Source organism: Tachyglossus aculeatus, chromosome 6 (assembly GCF_015852505.1).
Source record: "Tachyglossus aculeatus isolate mTacAcu1 chromosome 6, mTacAcu1.pri, whole genome shotgun sequence".
NCBI lineage: Eukaryota > Metazoa > Chordata > Mammalia > Monotremata > Tachyglossidae > Tachyglossus > Tachyglossus aculeatus.
The window spans coordinates 31,453,330-31,479,817 of NC_052071.1; the positions used below are offsets into that span (position 1 = coordinate 31,453,330).

The 26,488-nt window shown below is 43.3% G+C and overlaps 1 protein-coding gene and 1 long non-coding RNA gene across 2 annotated transcripts in view; one reads left to right on the top strand and one right to left on the bottom strand.

The window, feature by feature from the left end:
* Positions 1-12,233, top strand: part of LOC119930139 — a 126,847-nt gene extending 114,614 nt beyond the window's left edge. Inside the window, exon 3 of the long non-coding RNA XR_005451630.1 lies at positions 12,139-12,233. This is a non-coding gene — a long non-coding RNA (uncharacterized LOC119930139). The remainder of the gene's footprint in view (positions 1-12,138) is intronic.
* On the bottom strand, positions 386-26,406 carry VGLL1 (vestigial like family member 1). The gene is made up of 4 exons (XM_038748650.1): positions 25,784-26,406; positions 11,977-12,214; positions 2,889-3,299; positions 386-534 (listed from the first exon to the last, which is right to left on the bottom strand). The coding sequence occupies exons 2-4, from the start codon at positions 12,188-12,190 to the stop codon at positions 467-469; spliced, it is 693 nt and encodes a 230-aa protein (XP_038604578.1). The 5' UTR covers positions 12,191-12,214; positions 25,784-26,406; the 3' UTR covers positions 386-466.
* Positions 26,407-26,488: the final 82 nt, after the last annotated feature.

The following is a 26,488-nucleotide window of genomic DNA, read 5'->3' on the forward strand; positions in this document are numbered from 1 at the left end:
TGGCAACATATAGAGACAGTCCCTGCCCAACAGTGGGCTCACAGTCTAAAAGGTGAGGGAACTGAGGCCCAGAGAAGTGAAGTGACTCGCCCAAAGTCACCCAGCTGGCAATTGGCGGAGCCGGGATTTGAACCCATGCCCTCTGACTCCAAAGCCCGGGCTCTTTCCACTTAGCCACGGTAGATAATTCTAGTATAGCTATAATTGTATTTGTTCTGACGATTTTGACACCTGTCTACGTGTTTTGTTTTGTTGTCTGTCTCCCCCTTCTAGACTGTGAGCCCGTCGCTGGGTAGGGACCGTCTCTATCTGTTGCCGACTTGTACTTCCCAAGCGCTTCGTCCAGTGCACTGCACACAGTAAGTGCTCAATAAATACGATTGAATGAATGGATGAATGAATCAAGGCAATTTAATATTCTACAGAATCAGGTTTTCCCTCTCAGCTGTGTTCCAGTGAGGCGCAGTTAGCTTTGCAGGTTCAGGTACCAGTTTCCGTTTGCAAGATCACTGCTGGCACTTTCCGGGCTCTTACCTGGAACAAAATGAAAAATGGACAGTGGTGACTAAAACCTGCTCCAAAAGAGCAGAACCCAGGAGGAGCACTTCACACACAGTACTTGGCAGTCCTGGCTTCTGTTAAAATGCTGCAAAAACACACCAGTTTTCCAGAGGGAGAGGGACCATGTTGAATTCCCACCTGGCTATTCTCGCTCCTTGCTTATTTCAGCGCTTAAAAAAATACTATTGCTACTGTAGTAGAGCTCCAGAAGCAAACTTTCCACATTGCCGTTTAGTAGAAGGAGAATCTACTGGGGCAGGGCACTGTACGAGGTGCTTGGGAAGTACAGGATAACAAAGTGATACATTCCTGACCTACTAGGTATTAACGCAGGTGGCAAACATTGTCTAAATACATGAATTGAGTGGGCAAAGGCCAGTTTCTCAAATAAGTCTACAGATTTATTGATAGACTGTTCCACCGTTTCTGATTTTGAACGGGAGCTGGAATTAGCACCTATTCATCCCTCAGACTCAGAGGCACAGCAAGGAAAAACATTCTCCTTGCTTGGGAGCTTACTTCTCTGGCAGCTCTTTACCTGTCAAACACACAATCAAGAAAAAAAAGAGCATTTAGAGATGTTTTTAAGTGACCTTATTTGACCCTTTTATTTCATCTTTCACTATAGCATTGTTTGATTAATCTCATATCACCTTCCAATTGCCACTGCAGCAAAGTGTACCCCTTCCCCTGGCTCAAAAGAAGACTTGAACCAAAAGCAGGACATCGGGCAGCTTTAGAGCTCAAATCACTGATCCCGAACACTTTTAAATAACCAGAGCCCCTCAAATCCCCTCCCTTCACCAACCACCATTTTTCCAGTGTAACACTCTGTACCATAGATTGGTGAAAACCAAATTTGACAGGTTGGACCAGGTTTATTTTTTCTCATTCCACATCTTTTAGGGCCTGTGAACTGTATGCTTCCAAGAGTTGCCAGATAATTCGCTCATCCTTTATGAATAAAAAAGGGGTGATGAATACATTGAATTTCTAAAAATAGGGATATCATCATCATCATCAATCGTATTTATTGAGCGCTTACTGTGTGCAGAGCACTGTACTAAGCGCTTGGGAAGTACAAGTTGGCAACATATAGAGACAGTCCCTACCCAATAGTGGGCTCACAGTCTAAAAGGGGGAGACAGAGAACAAAACCAAACATACTAACAAAATAGAATAGATATGTACAAGTAAAATAGAGTAATAAATATGTACATGGATATGGACATGGTCAAATATGTTTGATTTTTGCGATCCCTTTCGAAGTTCAGCCTGGTCGAGAGGGAATTTTTAATAATGATAATTGTGACTTTTTTAAGCACTTCTTATGTGTCAAGTACTAAACACTGGTGTGGATACAAGTTAATCAGGTGAGACCCACTCCCTGTCCCACAGAAGACTCACAGTTTAAGTGGGAAGGAGAAAAGGTACTGAAACTGAGGCATAGAGAAGTGAAGTGACTTGCCCAAGGTCACACAACAGGCAAGTGGCAGAGAGAGGATTAGAACTCAGGTCTTCTGACTCCCAGGACTGTGGTCTTTTCATCGGTCCGTGCTGCTGCTTGCATACTCATAAAAGTTTTCCATGCATCATCTGTCCTTGGCTCTTTACCATAAATGGGGCCGGATAACCATGAATTCATCTTCTACTGTGTGCTCTGCACACAGTAAGCGCTCAATAAATACGATTGATGATGATGATGATATCCCTATTTTTAGAAATTCAATGTATTCATCACCCCTTTTTTTATTCATAAAGGATGCCAACCTCGTCCACTTCAAGTTTATCCTTTCCTGCCTTAACTCAGCCCTCTGTTCTGCCAGACAAAACTATTTCTCATCTATCATCCATTTACTACTATTACTATCATCTATTTGATGATGATGATCTTCTAAATCCTGGACTGCTAAGCACATTCCTTCATTCAATCATATTTATTGAGCGCTTACAGTGTGCAGAGCACAGTACTAAGCGCTTGGGAAGTACAAGTTGGCAACGTCTAGAGACGGTCCCTACCCAACATCGGGCCTAGAAGGGGGAGACAGACAAGAAAACATGCGGACAGGTGTCAAGTCGTCAGAACAAAGAGAATTAAAGCTAAATGCTCATCATTTCATGTCTCTCAAATAATCTGGAGCAGTGGGACTTGGGCTCAAAAGAAGACTTGAACCAAAAGCAGGACATCTGGCAGCTTTAGAGCTCAAATCACTGATCCCGGACACTTTTAAATAACCAGATCCCCCCAAATCCCCTCCCTTCACCAGCCAGCTCCTCAGCAGAGCGAAAAGCTGAGAATGAGCGGGTGAAAAATGCGCTTTACTTACCGCCATCAGGATTCCGAGTCACACTGGCTAACCTGGCAGTTCCAGTAATACAGGAAGAGCCGGGATCTCGCTTCATCTCACATTCCTGACTGCAGCCCAGGCACCTCTCCTGCTGCAGGAGACTTAACAGCGAACCATATTTTCCTTCGGACGCCGGTCCCCGTGCCACGTGCAGCTCAGGAAAGGGCGGAGGGTACCTGGGGCCAGAAGGACTTGGGTTTCCCATTGACTGGAAGTGCCACGGATCTCCGGGATGGCCAGGCTGGCTCCTCATCACTGGCACTGGATAATGGTCCATAGCGGCGGCAGACAGATTTAAGCCACAGCCGGCTCGGCTGTTCCCGGGAGAAGCTTGCTGGGGTTTGGTCCACTGAGAAGAGAAATTCCACCGACTGGAAGCCGTGTGATCGTCTAAGGGAAGAAAGATTTGAATGTCGCTAACGGCAGGGGACCGGAGACTTCACCTGGAAATGCTCCAGGCATTTTTGCAAGCCCTCTGTGCTTTTCCTCGGAGCCACCTTGGCCCGTTTCGCAGATCACGTCACTGAGAAACGGACGCACAGAGACACGCTACGCTTGTGGTTCCGGCTCTGCCGGCTGCTTGCTTTGCAAGTCACTTGGCTTCGCTCATTGGGAGAAGCATCGGGGCCTAGTGGATAGCTCTATCCAGGACTGGGAGTCAGAAGAACCTGGGTTCTTCTGCCGTGTGATCTTGAGCAAGTCACTTCTCTGTGCCTCAGTTACCTCACCTGTAAAATGGGGATTAAGACCGTGAGCCCCATGTGGGACAGGGACTGTGTCCAATCCAATTTGCTTGTACCCACCCCAGCGCTTTGTACAGCGCCCGGCACACCATAAGTGCTTAACAAATACCACTATTATTATTATAACAAATACCACAATTGTTCTTCTTCTTCTCTGTGCCTCCGTTTCCTCAACTGTAGAATGGGGATTAAACACCTGTTCTCCCTCCTATTTAGGCTGAGCTTCATGTCAGGCAGGACCTGTGACCTTTGGCTATTTGATCTTTGCCCCAACCCCGCAGCACTTATGTACATATCTTTTAATTATTATAAATTATTTATTTATAGTAATGTCTGTCCTCCCCTCTAGAATATAAGCTTATTATGGGCAGGGAATAATGCTTCGCACATAGTAAGCACTTTTAGACTGTGAGCCCACTGTTGGGTAGGGACTGTCTCTATATGTTGCCAACTTGGACTTCCCAAGCGCTCAGTACAGTGCTCTGCACACAGTAAGCGCTCAATAAATATGATTGATTAACAAATACCATCATTATTATTATTGCTGCTAATTCTGTTGTATTGTACTCTTCCAAGTGGTTATAACAGTGCTCTTCACATAATAATAATAATAATGATGGCATTTATTAAGCACTTATGTGCAAAGCACTGTTCTAAGCACTGATAATAATAATGGCATTTATTAAGCGCTTACTATGTGCAAACCACTGTTCTAAGCACTGATAATAATAATGGCATTTATTAAGCGCTTACTATGTGCAAAGCACTGTTCTAAGCACTGATAATAATAATGGCATTTATTAAGCGCTTACTATGTGCAAAGCACTGTTCTAAGCACTGATAATAATAATGGCATTTATTAAGCGCTTACTATGTGCAAAGCACTGTTCTAAGCACTGATAATAATAATGGCATTTATTAAGCGCTTACTATGAGCAAAGCACTGTTCTAAGCGCTGGGGAGGTTACAGGGTGATTCGGTTGTCCCACAGGGGGCTCACAGTCTTAATCCCCATTCTACAGACGAGGTACCTGAGGCACAGAGAAGTGAAGTGACTTACCCAAAGTCACACAGCTGACAGTTGGCAGAGCTTAGATTTGAACCCATGACCTGGCCCTGCTGAGAGCTCACCTCCTCCAGGAGGCCTTCCCAGACTGAGCCCCTTCCTTCCTCTCCCCCTCGTCCCCCTCTCCATCCCCCCATCTTACCTCCTTCCCTTCCCAACAGCACCTGTATATATGTATATATGTTTGTACATATTTATTACTCTATTTATTTTACTTGTACATATCTATTCCATTTATTTTATTTTGTTAGTATGTTTGGTTTTGTTCTCTGTCTCCCCCTTTTAGACTGTGAGCCCACTGTTGGGTAGGGACTGTCTCTATAAGTTGCCAATTTGTACTTCCCAAGTGCTTAGTACAGTGCTCTGCACATAGTAAGCGCTCAGTAAATATGATTGATGATTGATGATGATGATGATGATGACCTCCGGAATCCAAAGCCCCGGCTCTTTCCACTGAGTCACGCTGAATAAATACAATTGATTGACTGATCATTTAGCAATTGAATGGCCATCCAAGGTTTAGCCCCCCACCCACCCCCATCCGCAGGGGGCTTCACAACACACTGTTCCCTATAGGACCAGGGCACCTCAGTCCCAGGACTTTTAGACTGTGAGCCCACTGTTGGGTAGGGACCGTCTCTATATGTTGCCAATTTGTACTTCCCAAGCGCTTAGTACAGTGCTCTGCACACAGTAAGCGCTCAATAAATACGACTGATGATGATGACTTTGCATGTTCCCTTGCCTGCATCCATCAATATTGGCATCCCAACTGGATTGCATAACCTGAGCCCTCAAAGGCACAGAGAAGCTTTCACCTATTAGTCCCAGAAACAGTTTAAATGGGGAGGGAACTGTCTGTTTTTTCCCCCTTCCTTCAGGCGAAGGGTCAGAATTAACTGTTAGTCCTTCAGAGAGGAGATGACTCCTGGAGTCTCTGGTCAAAGTCTGGTGGTGAGTGCTAATGACTCTCTCGGAGACCTCATAAGGTCCCTCGTCCTCGTCCCCCTCTCCATCCCCCCATCTTACCTCCTTCCCTTCCCCACAGCACCTGTATATATGTGTATATGTTTGTACATATTTATTACTCTATTTTACTTGTACATATCTATTCTATTTATTTTATTTTGTTAGTATGCTCGGTTTTGTTCTCTGCCTCCCCCTTTTAGACTGTGAGCCCACTGTTGGGTAGGGACTGTCTCTATACGTTGCCAACTTGGACTTCCCAAGCGCTTAGTACAGTGCTCTGCACACAGTAAGCGCTCAATAAATACGATTGATGATGATGAGGAGGAGGAGGAGGAGGACTGTGGGGAGGTAGGGGCAGCCACCACCTTCTGAGATCACGAAAACTTCAAATATGGATGCCAGTATGAAGGAGTTCTTAAGGAAAAATACTACAAGGTGTACTGTTTGTACATATAGAGTTTATATAGAGTCTATATATATATATATATATATATATATATATATGTCTATATATATGTCCAAATATAGACATATAGAGTCTATACGTTTGTACATATAGAGGCTATCAATTCCTCTATGGCATATGGTATATGTTGCCAACTTGTACTTCCCAAGCGCTTAGTACAGTGCTCTGCACACAGTAAGCGCTCAATATGATTGATTGATTGATCAATTCAAGTCACTGCTCCAAACCACCAAGAAAGTTGTTCAGTTCAGAGACTGTTATTTAATGCTGGGTCTGTTTCATGCCAGTAATGCGCGTCCTGTGTTAGAAGACAGAGCCAGCCCAATAGCAGCATAGGCTCCGGGGGCGACCATCACAACCACAACCACCTTGTACATATTTATTACTCTATTTATTTATTTTACTTGTACATATCTATTCTATTTATTTTATTTTGTTAGTATGTTTGGTTTTGTTCTCTGTCTTCCCCTTTTAGACTGTGAGCCCACTGTTGGGTAGGGACCGTCTCTATATGTTGCCAATTTGGACTTCCCAAGCGCTTAGTACAGTGCTCTGCACAGAGTAAGCGCTCAATAAATACGATTGATGATGATGATGATGATGACCTTCCCACCCAACTGTCAACGCCATCAAGTCCTTGACCCTCTGTTGCTCACTGTAGTGGGGAGAGAGGAAGGAAGGGGAGTTTCTTCACCGCAGGAGCCCTGTGGGAGAGGTGGTTAACCGTCTCGAGGGCTTCGTCTACTTTCCCCTGGGCACCCGGGGTTCTGCCATCCTTGGCCAGCGGCATCCGGCCTTTTCAGCCAAGGTGGGGAAAGGAAGCAAATGCCCTGCCTGCTTCCTGCTCATCTGGCTCTGATAGGACATACACACTCAGTAGGCCCTCTGGAAATTTAAAATTAAAATGGCATGGCATATTTCCCACACAGTAATAATCCCTTGAATTTGCCCAGCACTTTTTCAAAGTGCTTTCACACCGTTTCATTTTGGTCTCATCTCTGTGAAGGTCGATAGGCAAAATTTTGCTCCTCATTTAAAAGGTGAGGGCACAGAGAAACTAAGTGATTTTTGCCCCAGGCCCCCAGCAGATGAAGACTCCAGGTCTTCTGACTCTGTTTAACCACATTGTCTCCCTTTATTGCTGCATTGCACCTTCCAGGTGCTTAGTATAGCGCTCTGCACACAGTAAGCACTCAGTAAATAAGACTGAATGAATGCCCCTCCTCTCTGACCATGCAATAGCACCGGCCTAGTCCTTATAGGGTACTTCCAACTGGGCACTACCCCTAGATTGACCCCTTTCTAAGAGTTGATTTTTTTTCCTTTTTTTTTTTCAGAGACTAGTGTGAAAATTTGAAATGGACCTAGGGAAAAGCAGTTACTAAGTAGAAATGAGTCCTTACTGCACGCCTAGTCTGGGGAGACTTCTTCAAGGAAGGACATGAGAAGGATCTTGAAAGTGGATGTGTGTGGAGGCTGCTCTGGGAGTGAGGGACAGCATGGGAAAAGTCCAGGAATATGGAGTAGGAGACTGTGCTTAAAGGGATTGAGTAGTTGGAGCCCTCTTACCTTACCTTTTAGACTGTGAGCCCACTGTTGGGTAGGGACTGTCTCTATTTGTTGCCAACTTGGACTTCCCAAGCGCTTAGTACAGTGCTCTGCACACAGTAAGCACTCAATAAATACGATTGATTGATTGATTGATTACCTGCCAACTCTCTCTTAGCCACGAATTACTTTTCCCCTGTCACTCCTCTGTTCGAAGAAGCCACTGTGAAAGGATCTGTAATTCCCAATGGAAATATCTGGGAGCTATCAGAAAAGCTGAGACTAGCTTAGAAATTTTTAAGGGAAATCTGAATCTCCTCAACCCCAAACACACCCGGGAAGCAGAAGACCCTCCCAAAATAGGAAAACGTTGGCTGGGAGATGCATTTACGTTTCTCGCGTTTTCTTGCTCTGTGTTGCATCCCACCCAAACTCAAGTTGAAGATTTTGCCTCAGAATTCTGTCACTTTCCAGTGGGCATAGATATCCAGAATTTATTTTAAGGTCTGTCTCCCCGTGTAGAATGTAAGCTCCTTTTGGGCAGGGATCACATATATTAATTCTGTTGTACTTTCCCAAATGCTTAGTACAGTGCTCTGCACACAGTAAGCACTCAATAAATACGATTGATTGATTGATTACCTGCCAACTCTCTCTTAGCCACGAATTACTTTTCCCCTGTCACTCCTCTGTTCGAAGAAGCCACTGTGAAAGGATCTGTAATTCCCAATGGAAATATCTGGGAGCTATCAGGAAAGCTGAGGCTAGCTTAGAAATTTTTAAGGGAAATCTGAATCTCCTTAACCCCAGACACACCCGGGAAGCAGAAGACCCTCCCAAAATAGGAAAACGTTGGCTATGAGATGCATTTATGTTTCTTGTATTTTGTTGCTCTGTGTTGCATCCCACCCAAACTCAAGTTGAAGATTTTGCCTCAGAATTCTGTCACTTTCCAGTGGGCATAGATATCCAGAATTTATTTTAAGGTCTGTCTCCCCGTGTAGAATGTAAGCTCCTTTTGGGCAGGGATCACATATATTAATTCTGTTGTACTTTCCCAAATGCTTAGTACAATGCTCAACACCCAGTAAGAATTAAACACCTCTGCTTGTCCCTGAACTCCAGAAGGATTCTCTGTACATATCCTTAAGACTAATTTTAGTCTTGTGTGTATGTATGTATAGAGTAAAGCCATTTTGGATAAAATTACATTTTTAAGCACCTTAAGTTTGGCAGAGGAGTTGCAGAGTGACTCAGAGTTCTTGGGAGAGTTACAGGCAAAAGCCCCAAGGTAGAATAAAACATTACTTCTCTCTCTTCCTTGACTCATGCTTTTAAAGTAGCCCAGACTCAAGATTAGGTGATGGGCTAGAAATGACCTATTACATCATTGGAAAAGAAATGCATTATGCTTTAAAATGTATTAAGTGCTTGACATTTCTTCCTTAAAACCAATCTGAGCGATGTAGCTGAATCTTAGAGTTTAGACATACCACATTTATGTTTTAAAGTAATTTAAACATTAAATTAATGTGCTGTAAAAGCCTTGGATAGCTCATATTTCCTATCTTAAAGCTTGATGTTCCTTTACTATTTTCCCCTTTCAAAAGGCAAACTCCCAATTTTTTTTGTATACTTAAGGCTATAATATTTCCTCTCTCGTATTTACACAAGCAAGAAAACTACAGTAAAGGTCATTAGCTCTTCAAGAAAAATGGCTACATCCCCTTGCTGCTAAATGATCCCAACAACAATCAGTTGTATTTTTTTTTACGGTATTTGTTAAGCGCTTACTTTGTGCCAGGCACTGTATTAAGCACTGACGTAGATGCAGGTTAATCAGGTTAGACATAGTCAATGAACCACATGGGGCTCCACAGTCTTAGTCCCCATTTTACAGAGGAGGGAATTTAGGCCCAGAGAAGTTAAGTGACTTGCCCAAGGTCACACAGCAGACAAGTAACCAGGTCCTTCTGACTCCCAAGCCTGTGCTCTATCCACTAGGGCACAATGCTTCCCCTTATTTCTTGAGCACTTACTGTATGCAGAGCACTTGGGAGAGTACAAGGTAACAGAGTTAGTAGACACATCCCCTGCCCTCAACGAGCTTAAAGTCTTGGGGAGAAACTACTTGAAAGAGTAGCTTAATTAAAGAGGAATACTGTACAAAAAGAGTTCATTCATTCATTCAATCGTATTTCTTGAGCACTTACTGCGTGCAGAGCAGTGTATTGAGCGCTTACTACTCAAAAAAATGAAAGTGATAGCACATAGAAAGAGTAGCTTAAAGAGTAATACTCTACAAGAAGAGTTCATTCATTCATTCAATCGTATTTCTTGAGCACTTACTGCGTGCAGAGCAGTGTACTGAGCGCTTACTACTCAAAAAAATGAAAGTGATAGCGCATAGAAAGAATAGCTTTAAGAGTAATACTCTACAAGAAGAGTTCGTTCATTCATTCAATCGTATTTCTTGAGCACTTACTGCGTGCAGAGCAGTGTACTGAGCGCTTACTACTCAAAAAAAATGAGTGATAGCGCATAGAAAGAGTAGCTTAAAGAGTAATACTCTACAAGAAGAGTTCATTCATTCATTCAATCGTATTTCTTGAGCACTTACTGCGTGCAGAGCAGTGTACTGAGCGCTTACTACTCAAAAAAAATGAGTGATAGCGCATAGAAAGAGTAGCTTAAAGAGTAATACTCTACAAGAAGAGTTCGTTCATTCATTCAATCGTATTTCTTGAGCACTTACTGCGAGCAGAGCAGTGTACTGAGCGCTTACTGCTCAAAAAAAATGAAAGTGATAGCTCATACTAGCAGCCTGGTATATGGAATCTACCTGGATCACCTGCATTCTCTATTTAAAGCAACTTTAAATACTCTGTTGCCCCCATGGCTTGTTAGGAGTGGAAGTTTCTGGAGGGAAGGGACCTCAAGTAGTCTATATTCTGTGCAATGTGTGTTTGCGAAGGCACTCCATAAACACCTGCATTTACTTGCATAATTGCCCCACTTTTTTTGCCACATTAAAATAGGGGTGGGGTGATTGCGTGGGACATATAAGCATCAAGTCTTGCAATAAGAGGAGGATAAAAAGGAGGAGAGTATGAAGAGGAAAAGGCGGCGGCACTTAAGCCTGCATATCTTCGATTGCATTTTCCCCAAGTGTTACATACAGTAAGCACTCAATGAATTAACTCCCACCCTGCTGTGTTCTCTGAGGCATTCGGCTCCTCCTCCTCCTCCTCCTCTTCCCACAGCCCTCAATGTATACAATGAAGTGGTACAAAAAATAATCTTTTATTTCCTCCTCCATAATTGGAGTGGGGCAATTATAAAAGTAAATATGGCAATACTGAACAATAGCAATAGAGATTCTTTATAACTGTGCTCTGCTGTGCAGGTCAATAAGATGACCCAGGGCAAACTGACATAATAATAATAATAATAATAATAATAATAATAATAATAATAATTGGCATTTGTTAAGCGCTATGTGCAAAGCACTGTTCTAAGCACTGGGGAGGATACGGGTGATCAGGTTGTCCCACGTGGGGCTCACAGTCTTAATCCCCACTTTACAGATGAGGTAACTGAGGCCCAGAGAAGTGAAGTGACTTGCCCAAGATCACACAGCAGACATGTGGTGACGTGGGATTTGAACCCATGACCTCTGACTCCAAAGCCCCTGCTCTTTCCACTGAGCCACGCTGCTTCTCTATGTTGGACATATGCCCAACTCAGCGGAAAGAGCCCGGGCTTTGGAGTCACAGGTCATGGGTTCGAATCCCTACTCCACCACGTCTGCTGTGTGACCTTGGGCAAGTCACTTCACTTCTCTGAGCCCCAGTTCCCTCATCTGCAAAATGGGGATTAAGACTGTGAGCCCCACGTGGGACAACTTGATCACCTTGTAACCCCCCCAGCGCTTAGAACAGTGCTCTGCACATAGTAAGCGCTTAACAAATGAAAAAAAAAGCCATTTTAATCTTCACACAAGTTTTTCTTTCTATTCTACAACCCGCCCCTTTGAGTTGCAGTGAGAGGGTGTGAGATAACTGCTTTTGCCTCTGTTATTCAGCCACGGATGATTATTCATAACTTTCAGCTAATCAGATGACGTTGTGCTCATTTGTACAATAAGGAAAAAAGTTTCCCAATCAGAAGATGGTGCATAATTACAATTTTCTAAGGGAATTTTTTATCACCCCTTAATTAAACAGCATTTCATTTGCGCGAAGTGTAAGGAGCTGTTCATCACAAGCCACTCACCCTTCTTTCGGATACCATCTTCCCACCTACATTTGGTGCTCAGGTCCTTTGGAACCTTAGTGTTACTCAAGGCTCTGGAAAAATGTTCGTCCACCACACTGTTAATGTCCCCTTGGAAGTAGGTAAAGAGGACACACTGGGAATTCCACTCTGTTTTTACAGGCTGCTGCTTGTTTTTGTTCAACCTGACGGACTCTTTCTTCACGCCTTCCATCTCCGGGAACTTTACTGTAGGTGCCTGGGAACACAAGCAAAAAACGAAGGTACTCTTTGAAATTTCATTTTTCCCAAAAGGAGTAGTTCTAAATGGGAATCTTTATGCCACATCTAGATTATTTTCCACTCGGCCGTGTCAGTCAGCCTAATCAGGGAATAAGGTCCTTTGGTGAGTAAAGAAGGCTGGTGCGTAAGGGTCTGCATCTTCAGAGGGAATGAACTTTTCCGGGGCACCGTTTACCAAAAAAACACACCAAACAAATCAAACCAAACCAAAACAAACAAAAAAAAAAAAACACAAAAAATAAGTTCCAGGAAACTTCAGTGGTTTGAAGCTTAGAGGAAGTGAATTTTGAGAGGCTGTGAAGTTCTGACCAGGGACGGACATAGAATGATCTACAGATAATTCCGGAGAATAAGGGGGGTTGTAACTTTTAGGATGATGTGGAGCACTGAAGAGCAATGCAAAGAATGTCAAAAATGAAAAACACTTAGGCCAATTGCAGGAAGACTTATCTTCTAAAGAAATACCCTCCTTTAATACAACTGAAACCTGGATTTGAAAGGATAATGTGAGGAAAGTCACGATGAAGTAATCCAACTTTTGTCTCAAATTACCATTATGTGCCAAAATATCTCTTCTTTGCCGTTCTTTTGGAAGAGACTCAGTCTCAAATTGCAATTCTGCCTGAATTTCCCTCGCTCCATATCCTGATTCTGTAATATAAAGAAATCCCTAGCAGTCCTGAATTCCTTTAACATATATCCAAAACCTTCCCACAGGAGAAACTTCCCTTCATTATTGAAAAGCAGTGTGGCTTCGAGGAAAGATCATGGGCCTGACAGAGGACTGGGATTCTTCCCAGCCCTGCCACCCGCCTACCCTGTTACACTGGGCAAATTACTTAACTTCTCCATGCTTCAATTTCCTCATCTGTGAAATGGGGCTTTAATTCCTGTTTTCCTTCCTGCTGAGACAGAGCTCCGTGTGAGATAGGGACTGGGTCCATCCTGATTAACTTGCATCCACCCCCGTGTTTAGTATAGTGCTCAGCGCATATTAAGCGCTTAACAAATACCACCGTAATTATTATTATTCAGGGAACACCCATCATCGTTTTCAAGTCCCATACAGGGAGAGGACTACTTTTGAATGCAAATTGGATAGTTTTAAAAATGAATTTCTCTGCTGAAGTAATACATTGGAACTCATAGTACAGTGCTAAGTGCCTAATACAGAGCTCTACACACAGTAAGCGCTCACTTAATACGTTTGAATGAATGAATAGCACTTAATGAATATTCATTATGTGAATTCTAACAATGGCCACTTAATCACTGCATTCGACTAAATAGGTGGTATCATTTTCTTGAGAAATAAGGGCTTTAGAGAGTGCTCTTCCTTGGCTAGATATATTTTGAACTGAATTCCAGAGCTGTCCCAAAGAACTTCTACACCCAGTTTGTCTTTAAATCTGCTTCATTAAATCTGCTTCATTCAGGGGGGTACAGTGGGTTAGTTTCTTAGCCCCCAAAAGGAACTCTGGCCTCTATATCTGAACAAAACGTTTTATTCCCTAATGGGTTACAATAGAGGGGGCACTTGGAAGTGAGGAGTTGAACCTCCCACCCTCTCCAAAAGAGATTCTTTAAAATGAATCGCTATGAGAAACGAGCATGAGAAGCAGAGTGGCTCAGTGGAAAGAGCCCGGGCTTTGGAGTCAGAGGTCATGGGTTCGTATCCCAGCTCCGCCAATTGTCAGCTGTGTGACTTTGGGCAAGTCACTTTACTTCTCTGGGCCTCAGTTACCTCATCTGTAAAATGGGGATTAAGACTGTGAGCCCCTCGTGGGACAACCTGATCACCTTGTAACCTCCCCAGCGCTTAGAACAGTGCTTTGCACATAGTAAGTGCTTAATAAATGCCATCATTATTACCTCCCCATCTTATTTCCCCCAACTGCCCGTTCCGCACTTTACACCACCAAGCTCTTGGGTGCCAAACCTCCCCCCTCCCCAGCCACCCTGTAACATTTATGTACTTATCTTTATATTCTGTCACTTCCTTCTAGCTGCAATTTTAATGTTTGTCTCCCGGCCACTAGATTGTAAGCTCCTTAGTGCAGTGCTCCCCACGTTAAACACTATTGTTTCATTAATGGACTGATTAAAAGTTTTTGCCACACCTAATCAAGAACCAGGCCTTATGATAGTAAATGTCTGAAATGAAAAAGACTATGCTTTCCAATGGAGAGTCTCCTCTACTCCATTTCCCGCTTTTAATTGACTGACGATCAAAATAACATGGGGCAGGCACTCCTTCAGACACATGACGTTATTTTGCTAGAGGAACTGCAGTTCGGTTCCCCTCCAATCCTCTACTCCATTTCCACTTTTAATTGACTGACGATCAAAATAACATGGGGCAGGCACTCCTTCAGACACATGACGTTATTTTGCTAGAGGAACTGCAATTCGGTTCCCCTCCAATCCTCTACTCCATTTCCACTTTTAATTGACTAACGATCAAAATAACATGGGGCAGGCACTCCTTCAGACACATGACGTTATTTTGCTAGAGGAACTGCAGTTCGGTTCCCCTCCAATCCTCTACTCCATTTCCACTTTTAATTGACTGACGATCAAAATAACATCCTTCAGACACATGACGTTATTTTGCTAGAGGAACTGCAGTTTGGTTCCCTTCCAATTTCAGCTTCCTGCCAGTTAAAACCTGAGATGCTTTCCTTTTCTCCACCCCATTTTCAGCCCCGCCAGTCAGCGCCGCACTGATTGGGCTCCATCGGATGCAAACACGAGCCTCTAACCCTCCATTTCGTTTAACGTTGCTGATTGCTTTCACCATTTGCTGAAGGCCGGCGTGGCAATAGCTCCTTAAGCGTTACGTGTGGGACATGCCCGGTCCCAACGTATCCTCATTCCTCTGAGGATAAACCAAGGTCGGAATTCGGGCAAAAAAAGAGAAGCCCCGAGAAGAACAATGAGATTTTAATCCCTTCCCTCTAGTACCTCCAAAAAGAAACTCAAATGCCACCTTCTAAAACACCCCAGAATTCAAAACAGCACTGGGTCCAGTGGCCAAGGAAGGACTGCCCTGGGAGTCCTGATCCTTACCCAGGGAAAATTGACTGGAAAGGACAAGGAACTGATTGTTTCCCCTGAGTTCAAGCTCAGAATCAATCCGAAAGAGGATGACGGAAAAATGCTGGGAGTTATTATACGTCTCATTCCAACGGACAAAGGCATATATCCACGCTAGATGAGAGAGGTTCACCTCTGCCTTAAAAGGGATGGGCAAATCTGGGAAAGGAGGACGAGAATTTAGGCATATCCCAGGTTCTAAACAAGCAATATTGTTGGATGTCCCGATTCCATGCGTATGCCCGACTAGGCCTGACCTTCGAGCAGAGATGGACAGAAAAACGGTGTCACCTCCCACGATGGCGTAGTGGATAGAGCATGGGCTGGGCGACAGAGCGTCACGGGTTCTAATCTTGGCCCCGCCACTTGTTTGGGCAGGTCGCCTAACTTCTCTGAGCCTCAGTTACCTCATTTGTAAAATGGGGATTAAGACCGTGAGCCCCACGTGGGACACGGATTGTGTCCAACCCGATTTGCTTGTACCCACCCCAGTGCTTAGTACAGTGACTGGTACATAGTAAGCGCATAATACCACAATTATTATTATCTCCCTCTCTCCCCTCTCCCTTAGATGAAGCAATCAACAATGAAAGGTGATTGTTTAGTTGATTTGGTTTATTGTTGATTGTTTAGTTGATTTGGTTTAATTTGGTTGATTTGGTTTAATTCTAATTTGGTTTAGTTGATTGTTGATTGTTGAAAGTCTTTTAGACTGTGAGCCCACTGTTCGGTAGGGACTGTCTCCATATGTTGCCAACTTGTACTTCCCAAGCGCTTAGTCCAGTGCTCTGCACACAGTAAGCGCTCAATAAATACGATCGATGATGATGATGATGAAAGGATTTTGGAGGGAGCTCTGCCCACCATTAATGTTTGTCAGGTTTCCAAGGTGTTAGAGAGACCCTTGAGCAGATAACCGGAGATGCTGTTGAACTGGGGAGGCAACTTCATTTAGCAATGGCTGATGTAGCTGAGTTAATTGCACCTCGAAGGAATCATTGTCTGATGAGGATCTTATTGAACTCTGGCAATCAAATGCATCATTGGTAGATGCTCAAACATCTGACAAAGCAGCTGTGGTTTCTCTACCACAAAATCTTGTGATTGAAAAATCCTGAATCGATTTTCAAGAAGTTAGACAATATTATTGAGGAGGCCCCCAAATGGAATGAGTTCAGGAGCGCACAGAATCAATCAATCATATTTATTGAGCGCTTACTATGTGCAGAGCACTGTACTAAGCGCTTGGGAAGTACAAATTGGCAACATATAGAGACAGTCCCTACCCAACATTGGGCTCACAGTCTAAAAGGGGGAGACAGAGAAAAAAAAAACCAAACATACTAACAAAATAAAATAGAATAGATATGTACAAGTAAAATAGAGTAATAAATATGTACAAACATATATACATATATACAGGTGCTGTGGGGAAGGGAAGGAGGTAAGATGGGGGGGATGGAGAGGGGGACGAGGGGGAGAGGAAGGAAGGGGCTCAGTCTGGGAAGGCCTCCTGGAGGAGGTGAGCTCTCAGCAGGGCCTTGAAGGGAGGAAGAGAGCGAGCTTGGCGGATGGGCAGAGGGAAACGTTAAGCAGTTAGATGCTTTAAGAATACGAGAAGAAGGCTGCTGTTCAGTCTTCAAATTGGACAAACCTTTCAGTCAAGTTCAAAGCCACTACCAGAACCAACTGCTACTATGGCAGCCTTTCCTTTAAAAGCGACTCGTAGTTCAGCGACATTTACCATTACCACAACGTAGAATCTAAGGCAATTACATGTTATTATTCCAGAGATTCAGAAATGGACCCTAATTCTGTACGTGCAAAGTTATGGGACCAGTGCTTGGCACTACTAAGCGCTTAACAAACACCGTCATTATTATTACACCATGAAACAACCACATTTTCAAGGAACATGAACTGTGGGGGCTTGTAACTACCTGAGAAGCAGGATATTGGGAGATAGCACAATCAAGCAAGGAGGTTTCCTGGGGGGAACCCGCACGAGTGAAATTTGCTTCTCTAATTTGGTACCGGTGTGTACGTATCGAGGAAGCAGGATACACCACAGGCCTGGGGGTCGGGTGGTCGTGGGTTCTAATCCCAGCTCTGCCACTTGTCTACTGTGTGACCCTGGGCAGGTCACTTCACTTCTCCGGGCCTCAGTTACCTCACCTGTAACATGGGGATTGAGACTGTGCACCCCGTGTGGGACAGGGACTGTGTCCAACCTGATTTGCTTATATAATAATAATAATAATGATGGTATTTGTTAAGCGCTTACTATGCGCGAAGCCCTGTTCTAAGCGCTGGGGGGATACAAAGTGATCAGGTTGTTCCACGTGGGACACACAGTCTTAATCCCCATTTTACAGGTAAGGTAACTGAGGCACAGAGAATAATAATAATAATAATAATAATAATAATAATGGTGGTATTTGTTAAGTGCTTAAGTGGCTTGCCCAAGGTCACACAGCTGACAAGTGGCGGAGCTGGGATGTGAACCCAAGCCCGTGCTCTTTCCACTGAGCCATGCTACTTCTTATGTCTATCCCAGCGCTTAGTACAGTGCCTGGCAACACAGTAAGCACTTAAATACCACAGTTAAAGGAAGCGGGGCTCGAACTTGATTTCTCTGGAATCCAAAGGACAAACTCAGCTCAAACCCCCTACCTATCAGACACATTATATTAGTGATTTCACATGCTAAACCAAGATGAATGACCTATTTCCTGCTGGTCCATGGACCCCACTGTGGAGCTCTTCCCCTTCACCTCCCCCAAAACATGCCGACTGTCCTTTCCCACGGAGGGACTGTTGCAATTACCTGCCCAGGGAAGCCCCTCGAAGAGATTGCCGTGAAAAACAGGGATCCTCTCTTTAATAGAGCAGTCTTTCCATCCTGACGGTGAATCACAAGCGGCGCCGGCCTGGTTGGAAAACCCATCTTTCCCCGAAGCTGCGTCCGCTCTCTTCATCATTATCATCAATCGTATTTATTGAGCGCTTACGACGTGCGGAGCACTGGACTAAGCGCTTGGGAAGTACAAATTGGCAGCTCTCTTACCTGAGGTCACTGCATTCAGCTGGGCCCCAGCAGCGTGCGCTTCTCGGGGAAAGGAACCGGCATGCCGTGGCGGCTGGTAATCCCCAGCGAAAGCCTCAGTGGTTAGAGAAACAGGATCCAGTCCGCCCGTGGACTCTCCTGACTGCTCTCAATCCCTCCAACTGTGGTCGAACAAGGCGTTTCCTACCAGCCAGCTATTAAGAATGCATAAAATGCACTCCAACAAGTCCACCAGGTTGGGAGCTTTCAGGAATGAGGAAAGCGGGTTTTTTTTTTTAAGCCAAGCCGATGGTCGTGTACTCGGCTGGGAGTCACCGATCGATTGAAATCAGGATGGGAAACCAGCAAGATGTCATCAGTTGGAAGTGATTTAGGTGAAGGAGATGCCACATCCTCCGTAAGGAAGTGTTTTATTGGCTGCCGGTGTTCTCCACTGAAAATGCTAGCACATTTCTAACCCTTGCCCTGGGAAAGACTGGTCCTGCAGATAGCGAGGGAGGAGGTGCTAGTAGTCGTAAATTTTCTGCCCCTGCCCCCGGCTTTTCAGTAGGTCCTGGAACAAGTCGTAACGTCTTTGGGCCTGCCGGAGGGACACTAGTTCATCATCATCAATCGTATTTATTGAGCGCTTACAGTGTGCAGAGCACCGGACTAAGCGCTTGGGAAGTCCAAGTTGGCAACATAGAGAGACAGTCCCTACCCAACAGTGGGCTCACAGTCTACCCAACCTACTACTAATCTGAAGCTGTAATTCACATTTTCTATTTCTAATAATAATAGTACGTGTGAAGTGCTTACCAGGTGCCACGCTGTATTCTAAGCGGTGGGGCAGATAGAAGTTTCGGGTGGACACAATGCCTGTACCACATGGGGCTCACAGTCTTAATTCCCATTTTACAGATGAGGTAACTGAGGCCCAGAGAAGGGAAGTGACTTGCCCAGGGTCACACAGCAGACAAGTGGCAGTGCTGGAGAGATTAGAACCCATGGGCCCCTTTTAGACTGTGAGCCCACTGTGGGGTAGGGACTGTGTCTATATGTTGCCAATTTGTACTTCCCAAGCGCTTAGTACAGTGCTCTGCACATAGTAAGCGCTCAATAAATACGATTGATGATGATGATGATGACCTGATTCCCAAACCCGTGCTGTAGCCACTTTCTCCCTCTGAACGGCTGAAAGTAAATATTTAAAGGAAAGTACTACTATTAATGATGAGGCTTTCCTCTCCTTTCCACTTCCCAGTCTAGCAGTAAGCAAACCACTGAAGAGAACGATCGCGACGACAAAAAAGAGAAGCAGCGTGGCTCAATGGAAAGAGCCCGGGCTTTGAAGTCAGAGGTCATGGGTTCAAATCTCCGCTCCGCCAATTGTCAGCTGTGTGACTTTAGGCAAGTCACTTAACTTCTCTGGGCCTAAGTTACCTCATCTGTAAAATGGGGATTAAGACTGTGAGCCCCTCATGGGACCACCTGATCGCTTCGTAACCACCCCAGCGCTTAGAACAGTGCTTTGCACATAGTAAGCGCTTAATGAATGCCATCAAAAAAAAATTACATTAAAGGAAGGCAGTGCCTTTAAGACACTTGCTTTATCCCACTGGTTTGTTTACATTTTGGTTTTCACAGCGCTTTTTTATTCCTTCACTAAGTCAACAGACATTTAAGGGCTGGCTGGCAGAGGGAGAAGTTAAGCAGTTTACAAGATGAGAAGCAGCCTGGCCTAGGGGAAGGACCACAGGAGTAGGAGGCAGTGGCTATAGCACTTGCTTACTGTGTGACCTTAGGCAAGTCCCTTAACTGCCCTATGCCTCAGTTTCCTCACCTGTAAAAATTCAGGTAAGATACCTGTTCTCCTCCCCGCTCAGCCTGAGAGTCCCATGCGGGGCAGGGACTGTGTCTGCCTTGATAGTTTTGGAGCCACCCTGGTTCCTGGCACACAGTAAGACTTCACAAACACTACGGCTGAGTAACTGAGTAAATTCAGGTGGTTCCACGTGTGACAGAACAGTCAACCCGCTTCACCCCTTGGCCTCTTCTCAAATGTCAAAATGGGTCTGAAGTGGCAGGACTGAGGCTCATCCTCAGTTTATGAGAGGAGGCCCCCTCAACATCATCAGCTTTAACTGAGGTTAACTGAAATCCACACAACACTAAGCATGAATTTTGAGCCACGATTCGCCTTTACTGTAACGTAAGCTTGTATCTGGGCCCCTTCTGATCCCTCGATTTTCTCATCCAAACACATGCTGCGAACCTTCGGGGCGGAAGGTGCCCCACTTGGTTCTGTCACAGCTAACGGACTCAAGGAAAGAAAATGATAAAGGAAAATGAACCGCCAAATAACAAAAACAACCTTATAAGGTTGTTATAAGGTTGTCCTCTCCCCCTCGTCCCCCTCTCCATCCCCCCCATCTTACCTCCTTCCCTTCCCCACAGCACCTGTATATATGTATATATGGTTGTACATATTTATTACTCTATTTATTTATTTTACTTGTACATTTCTATCCTATTTATTTTATTTTGTTGGTATGTTTGGTTCTGTTCTCTGTCTCCCCCTTTTAGACTGTGAGCCCGCTGTTGGGTAGGGACTGTCTCTATGTGTTGCCAATTTGTACTTCCCAAGCGCTTAGTACAGTGCTCTGCACATAGTAAGCGCTCAATAAATACGATTGATTGATTGATTGATAAGGCACTCCAATACGATGACTACATTTGTGGAACAAGACAATACCCAGAAATGTCAGAAGTATGAACTGCGTCACACGTTTCATCATTGGCCTAATGAAAAAGAGTGTCGCTGAGCATCAAGTTCTGAAAAAAATTACTGGCATTTAGATATCATCATCAATCGTATTTATTGAGCACTTCCTATGTGCAGAGCACTGTACTAAGCGCTTGGGAAGTACAAATTGGCAACGTATAGAGACAGTCCCTACCCAACAGTGGGCTCACAGTCATTTAGATATGCTGATAATTGGCAGAGGAAAAAAAAGGAGCCTCAGACCTTAATATTAAGGCGACACGTTTGTAATAGCAAATATTAATGGGTATTTATTAGCACAGTGCTTAGCGCGTAATGCTTAAGAGCTGGGATAGATACAAGAAAATAATAATAATAATAATGGCATTTGTTAAGCGCTTACTATGTGCAAAGCACTGTTCTAAGCACTGGGGGGGATACAAGGTGATCAGTTTGTCCCACGTGGGGCTCACAGTCTTAATCCCCATTTTACAGATGAGGTAACTGAGGCTCAGAGAAGTTAAGTGACTTGCCCAAGGTCACACAGCAGACATGGGGGGGAGCCGGGATTCGAACCCATGACCTCTGACTCCAAAGCCCGGGCTCTTTCCATTGAGCCGATGAGACTCACAGTTTATGGGGGGAGAACAGTTATTTCACCTCCATTTTACAGGTGAGGAAACTGAGGCACAGAGAAGTGGCTTGCCCAGGGTCACACAGCAGGCGAACTAGAACCCAGGTCTCCTGACTCTCAGTCCCATGCTCATTACACTAAGCAATACTGTAAATCTTAGTTTAGTTGGGTGGTGCGTGTGTCTTTTTTTTTTTCCATTACAGTAAATCCAAAGATAGAAGCCCAACTTCTTTAAGCAAAAATGGATCAAAGTCATTTTGTTTGCTCATTTAATTCCCTAAAAGCTGGGGCTTTCTTGGGGCTATCTTTCCCTTCAACACTCCACAATCCCTACACTACACCACACACACCCACAAAAAAAGAGGGGAGAAGGGCAAGGAGAGACAGTAGAGGTAAGGGGCAGGGAATATATCTGCTAATTCTGTTGCATTGTACTCTTTCGAGCACTTAGTCGTCTGCACAGAGAAAACACTCAATAAATACTACTGATTGATTGATAAGGAACCCAGATCTGCCTGGAATCAAAATCTCCCAAAGGGAGCTCCGTATTCCTTGTCATTATGCCGACCTGATGAGAGATCTGTTCTGTTAACTTCTCCAGGCTCATAAAAATAAATTTGAACGGACTCTCCCTTACTGGCCAACTGAGGGATGTTCTGCCCTTAGCTGGGACGTATTATCAATTATTCATCGATGATATCAATACGCACTTTCACTGTGGAGGGTAAATCAGAAACATGGAAATAATCAAGCCTTCATATTTCCCAGCCTAATCGCTGACTCCTCAGGGAATGCAAAAATACACCCCTAAGTAGTCCCCACCTTTACTTAAAACAGAACAAAACAAACTGCTATTTATACATTTCTGTTTATTAAAAAGGTAGTATAAAACACAACCCCTTTAAGAAACAAAATAAGTCAAGACATCACACCGTTTCAAAATGAGAAGTTGCACACAAAGTGTTGAACAGGGCCAGAAATTTAAGGATTAAGACTCAGGTATTGATTTGAGACTGATTCTGAATTTAAGCCTATTTTAAATGAAAGCCAGACGCATGACAAATCGGGATCAGCTTAAGGGTTTATTATAATCACTACTTTTTTTCCTGCATTAGAATTTTGAGAGTGCCAACAGCAGAATCGGCAGTGAAACAGCCATTATGCGTTGCTTTTTTTTCCATCTTTGTTCTACCAGTATAACTTAATACCAGAAATTTCAAGCTCTGTCTAATACTAAAATATAAGCAAGCACAAGTCATTTTTACACAAATAATACTACTTATGCTTAATATACAGAGTTGAATGCAACTGTCCTACTGCAATATAAATTTAATACATGTTTCTGGGATGCAAACAGAAAAGAAAAAAGTGACACTTTAAAGTCTAATGATTCAAATATTTAAAATCAATTTTGTCAAATGACAACTAGAGTCCAAGACTTAAAGCTCTTTCATTCTAAAACATGATATTAATTTTGGTTTTCTGAATCTATATCTATAATGCTGTAACACTATCGAGTCCTAGACTGTTTAGGGTTAGGCTTTTTTTGGACACTAAGAAACCTAAAAAAAAAAAAGAATGATGTCTGGTAAAAAAAAGAAACCACCAAAATGCATTGCATTTAAACATACTGCTGATTTCAAATGAATTGCAATTACTGTACAAAAATATGCACAGACTGGAATTCAATTAAAAGGGTATAATCTAGTTTGTATTCTAAAGAGTTAGAGGCAACAGGGGGAAAAAAAAGAATCACCATTATCTTAAGGAAAATAATACTATGTTAACAAATGCTTAGAACGGAAAAAACATTTTTGCAATTTTTATATTCCAGTCCTTTTGTGTCCCATCACAGTCCACCCTCAATTAAATCTTTTTTGCAAACTATTTACACTGTTTTGTTTTCCCTTTTCTTTACAAAATATTTTAAAGTCTTAACAAATAGTATCGATATATATTTAAGTATTTAAATATATATCGATATTATTTGTTAATGCCTTAAGCCGCTCTTCAACAGTTTAATGTCTTCTAAAATAGATGGGAGCCTGACATCTCATATTAACCAATTTATAAGCTTTGAAATTAACCCTCTGAAAAGGCTTGAGTCTCTTTTTAACTTTTCTATTTTGGGGAGAAGTCCTCCTATGTGGGCCTTGTAAATGTTAACAGCTTTCAAGAAGCAGCTCTTGCCAACTGTCAACACAGTATCTGCAGTTACCCGAGCAAAGAAAATTTGACTTTTCTTTAAAAGAACAGTTTTTCCTCCATTTCACCACCTCAAAAACCCATGAACAACTGCCCTAATCTATGCCGATTACAATTTCCAAAATGATATGATTTTGATTAAAGGTGATGAAGAATTAGTATAAAAAATGACAAGTCTAGGGGAAAAGAAAGTTAGAAAAATGTTTCCTCCAGTGTCCTCCTGCTTTTCCATCATGTTCCTTTATAGAACGTAGATATTCAGAAATACTTGAGAGTTATGTTTCTCCCATATATTGAGTTTATGTCCCCATTATAATGGCATGTTTGCTTATGACTTTACTGCCGGTAATTTTCAAGGAATGGAGCATTTGTTTAAAAAAGTTAAATGGAATATAATCATGAAACAAGAGCTGGGAAGCCGATCATAGAGAGAAGTGGTAGATTGATCAGATTATGCAAAGTTATCAACCTTGGCAGTATTGCATCTTTATTCAAAAATAAAATGCAACAGAGAGATGGTATTGAGCCAGTAATGTGTAGCATTTTAGGTTACTATCTTGAAATTAGTAGAAATGAAATGTGTTTATATTATTTTCTATTTCAAAGAGAAGGTATGGAGAATGTCATGCACAATCAAATTTGAGGGTAACGGGAAAATTTCCAATTTCAACACCAACACATGTTCGAAGTGAACACCTTTCGCCCATTAAAAACTCCTTCTAGATGGTTTCATAAGGTAGTGTTTGTAAAGGGATTTTATTGTCACAATACCCGTGAGAGAGGGGGTTAAAGGTGGGAATCTCATTTTAAAAGGAAAATTGATGCCTCCTGAAGTTAAGTGACTCAAGCTCACTTTAGATGAATTTTAAAATCATTAACCGATGGCTCTACCAGCAGAGTTCCTAATTTTTTTTGGTAAATAGCCCTTACTTTGAATACTAAATTATTTGACTTCAAAGAGATTCTGCCTGATACCGCTTATTGTCGTTTGAGATACTAAACCATACTTAGCTGAGTCCAATAAGTAGAACATCCTCCCATTATCACTGACCAAAAAGCTTAAAGTAATATGATTTGGGAGACCCAAGGCTAGGAGGAGTCTCACTAATAGATTCTATTCAGCTGTCTGAGGATTTGTTGCAGCCCTCCAAAGGTTTATGTAGCACCTCCTTAACTCAACTGTGCACGCTATCAGAAGAATGCTTTTTCAAGGGGGATTTGGTGGGGGGGAGAGAAGAAAGGAAGCTGGGGAGCAAACTAAGCATTTGTCATAACTCGAGTTACCAACTAGTAGCCTAGAAAGCCTAGAGACTCAACAGAAACATCATTCTAAGTGCACACCCACACCCCAGTTTTGCTATTCTGATCAGACCGAAAACAACAGGCCAATTAAGTATATCTCAGGGTAATACGTTAACGTGCTTAGGTTAGAAAAGGAAGGGAAAAATGTCTGGGTGGCTATCAATACTTGAGTTTCTCAAACACATCTGCTGTGCCAGACGATCGATCCTTCAGATCCTCAAGGTTTCATCCACGAGTCCCTCTAGCCAGCCATCTCCACCGCCGACCGCGTCGGTGCCGCCCGGTCTTGGCCACAGAGCACGAGGCTCACGTCCATTACGGGCCGAGGCTGCCAGACGCTCCCAATTCTATCACCCGAGACTGATTTCTGTCTGCAGGGAGTTGCCAGCCCATCCAACCAACAGCACAGAAGCTCAGTATTATGGGACCAGATAGGAGGGATCCTAAAAACTCACCGTGGTTCAAAGGCAGAGCTCACCTTGCTGTTGGGATCCTCTCCCGGTTCTCCTTTCCCTGCTACGGGCTCCCCGCCACTGCTCCAGGTGCTTTCTGGGTTTCACCCCTCAGCTCCTCCACCCCTTTCTTCTTTATCGCTAAAGCCCGTCCAAGTCCAACCTGGGACACTTCTGCCTACCTGGACAAAAAGAGCAGGATTTGCTCTCAACTAGCAAGCTTCTAGTCCTGAGACTTCAAATGTTCCTGTTTTTTTCAGATATTTACAACTAAGCAATGTTTCCAGAAATGCTTTTAAATCACTTAACACTTAAGTGATTAATCACTTAATCACTTAATACGATTAAAAAATATATTTTTTTTTTGTTTGGGCATACTTTCCAGGCATACAATGCTTTGGCAGTGTGGACGGCACCTGACAAAAAAAAAAAATAGGTGGTTTGCCCATCATACTCATTTGGGACTGCATTCCTAGTGGGTCAGTCCCTACAGGAAAATATCCTGAAGAGTGTTCCTTTCCATCTTTTAAAAAAAATCTAGACTGACCTGTACAGCAAATTTTAAGCAAGATAAAGAGTGGGTTATAGCCAAGGTTTCCTGTCATTCTGAATTGGTTTCTGATGTGCCTTGAGCCACTGTAAACTGCTCGGGATTTGATTTTGTGGCACGTGATGGGCCAAGGCTAGGACTGAAATACACACGATACAATTAAAGCCAGTCTACGTACGCT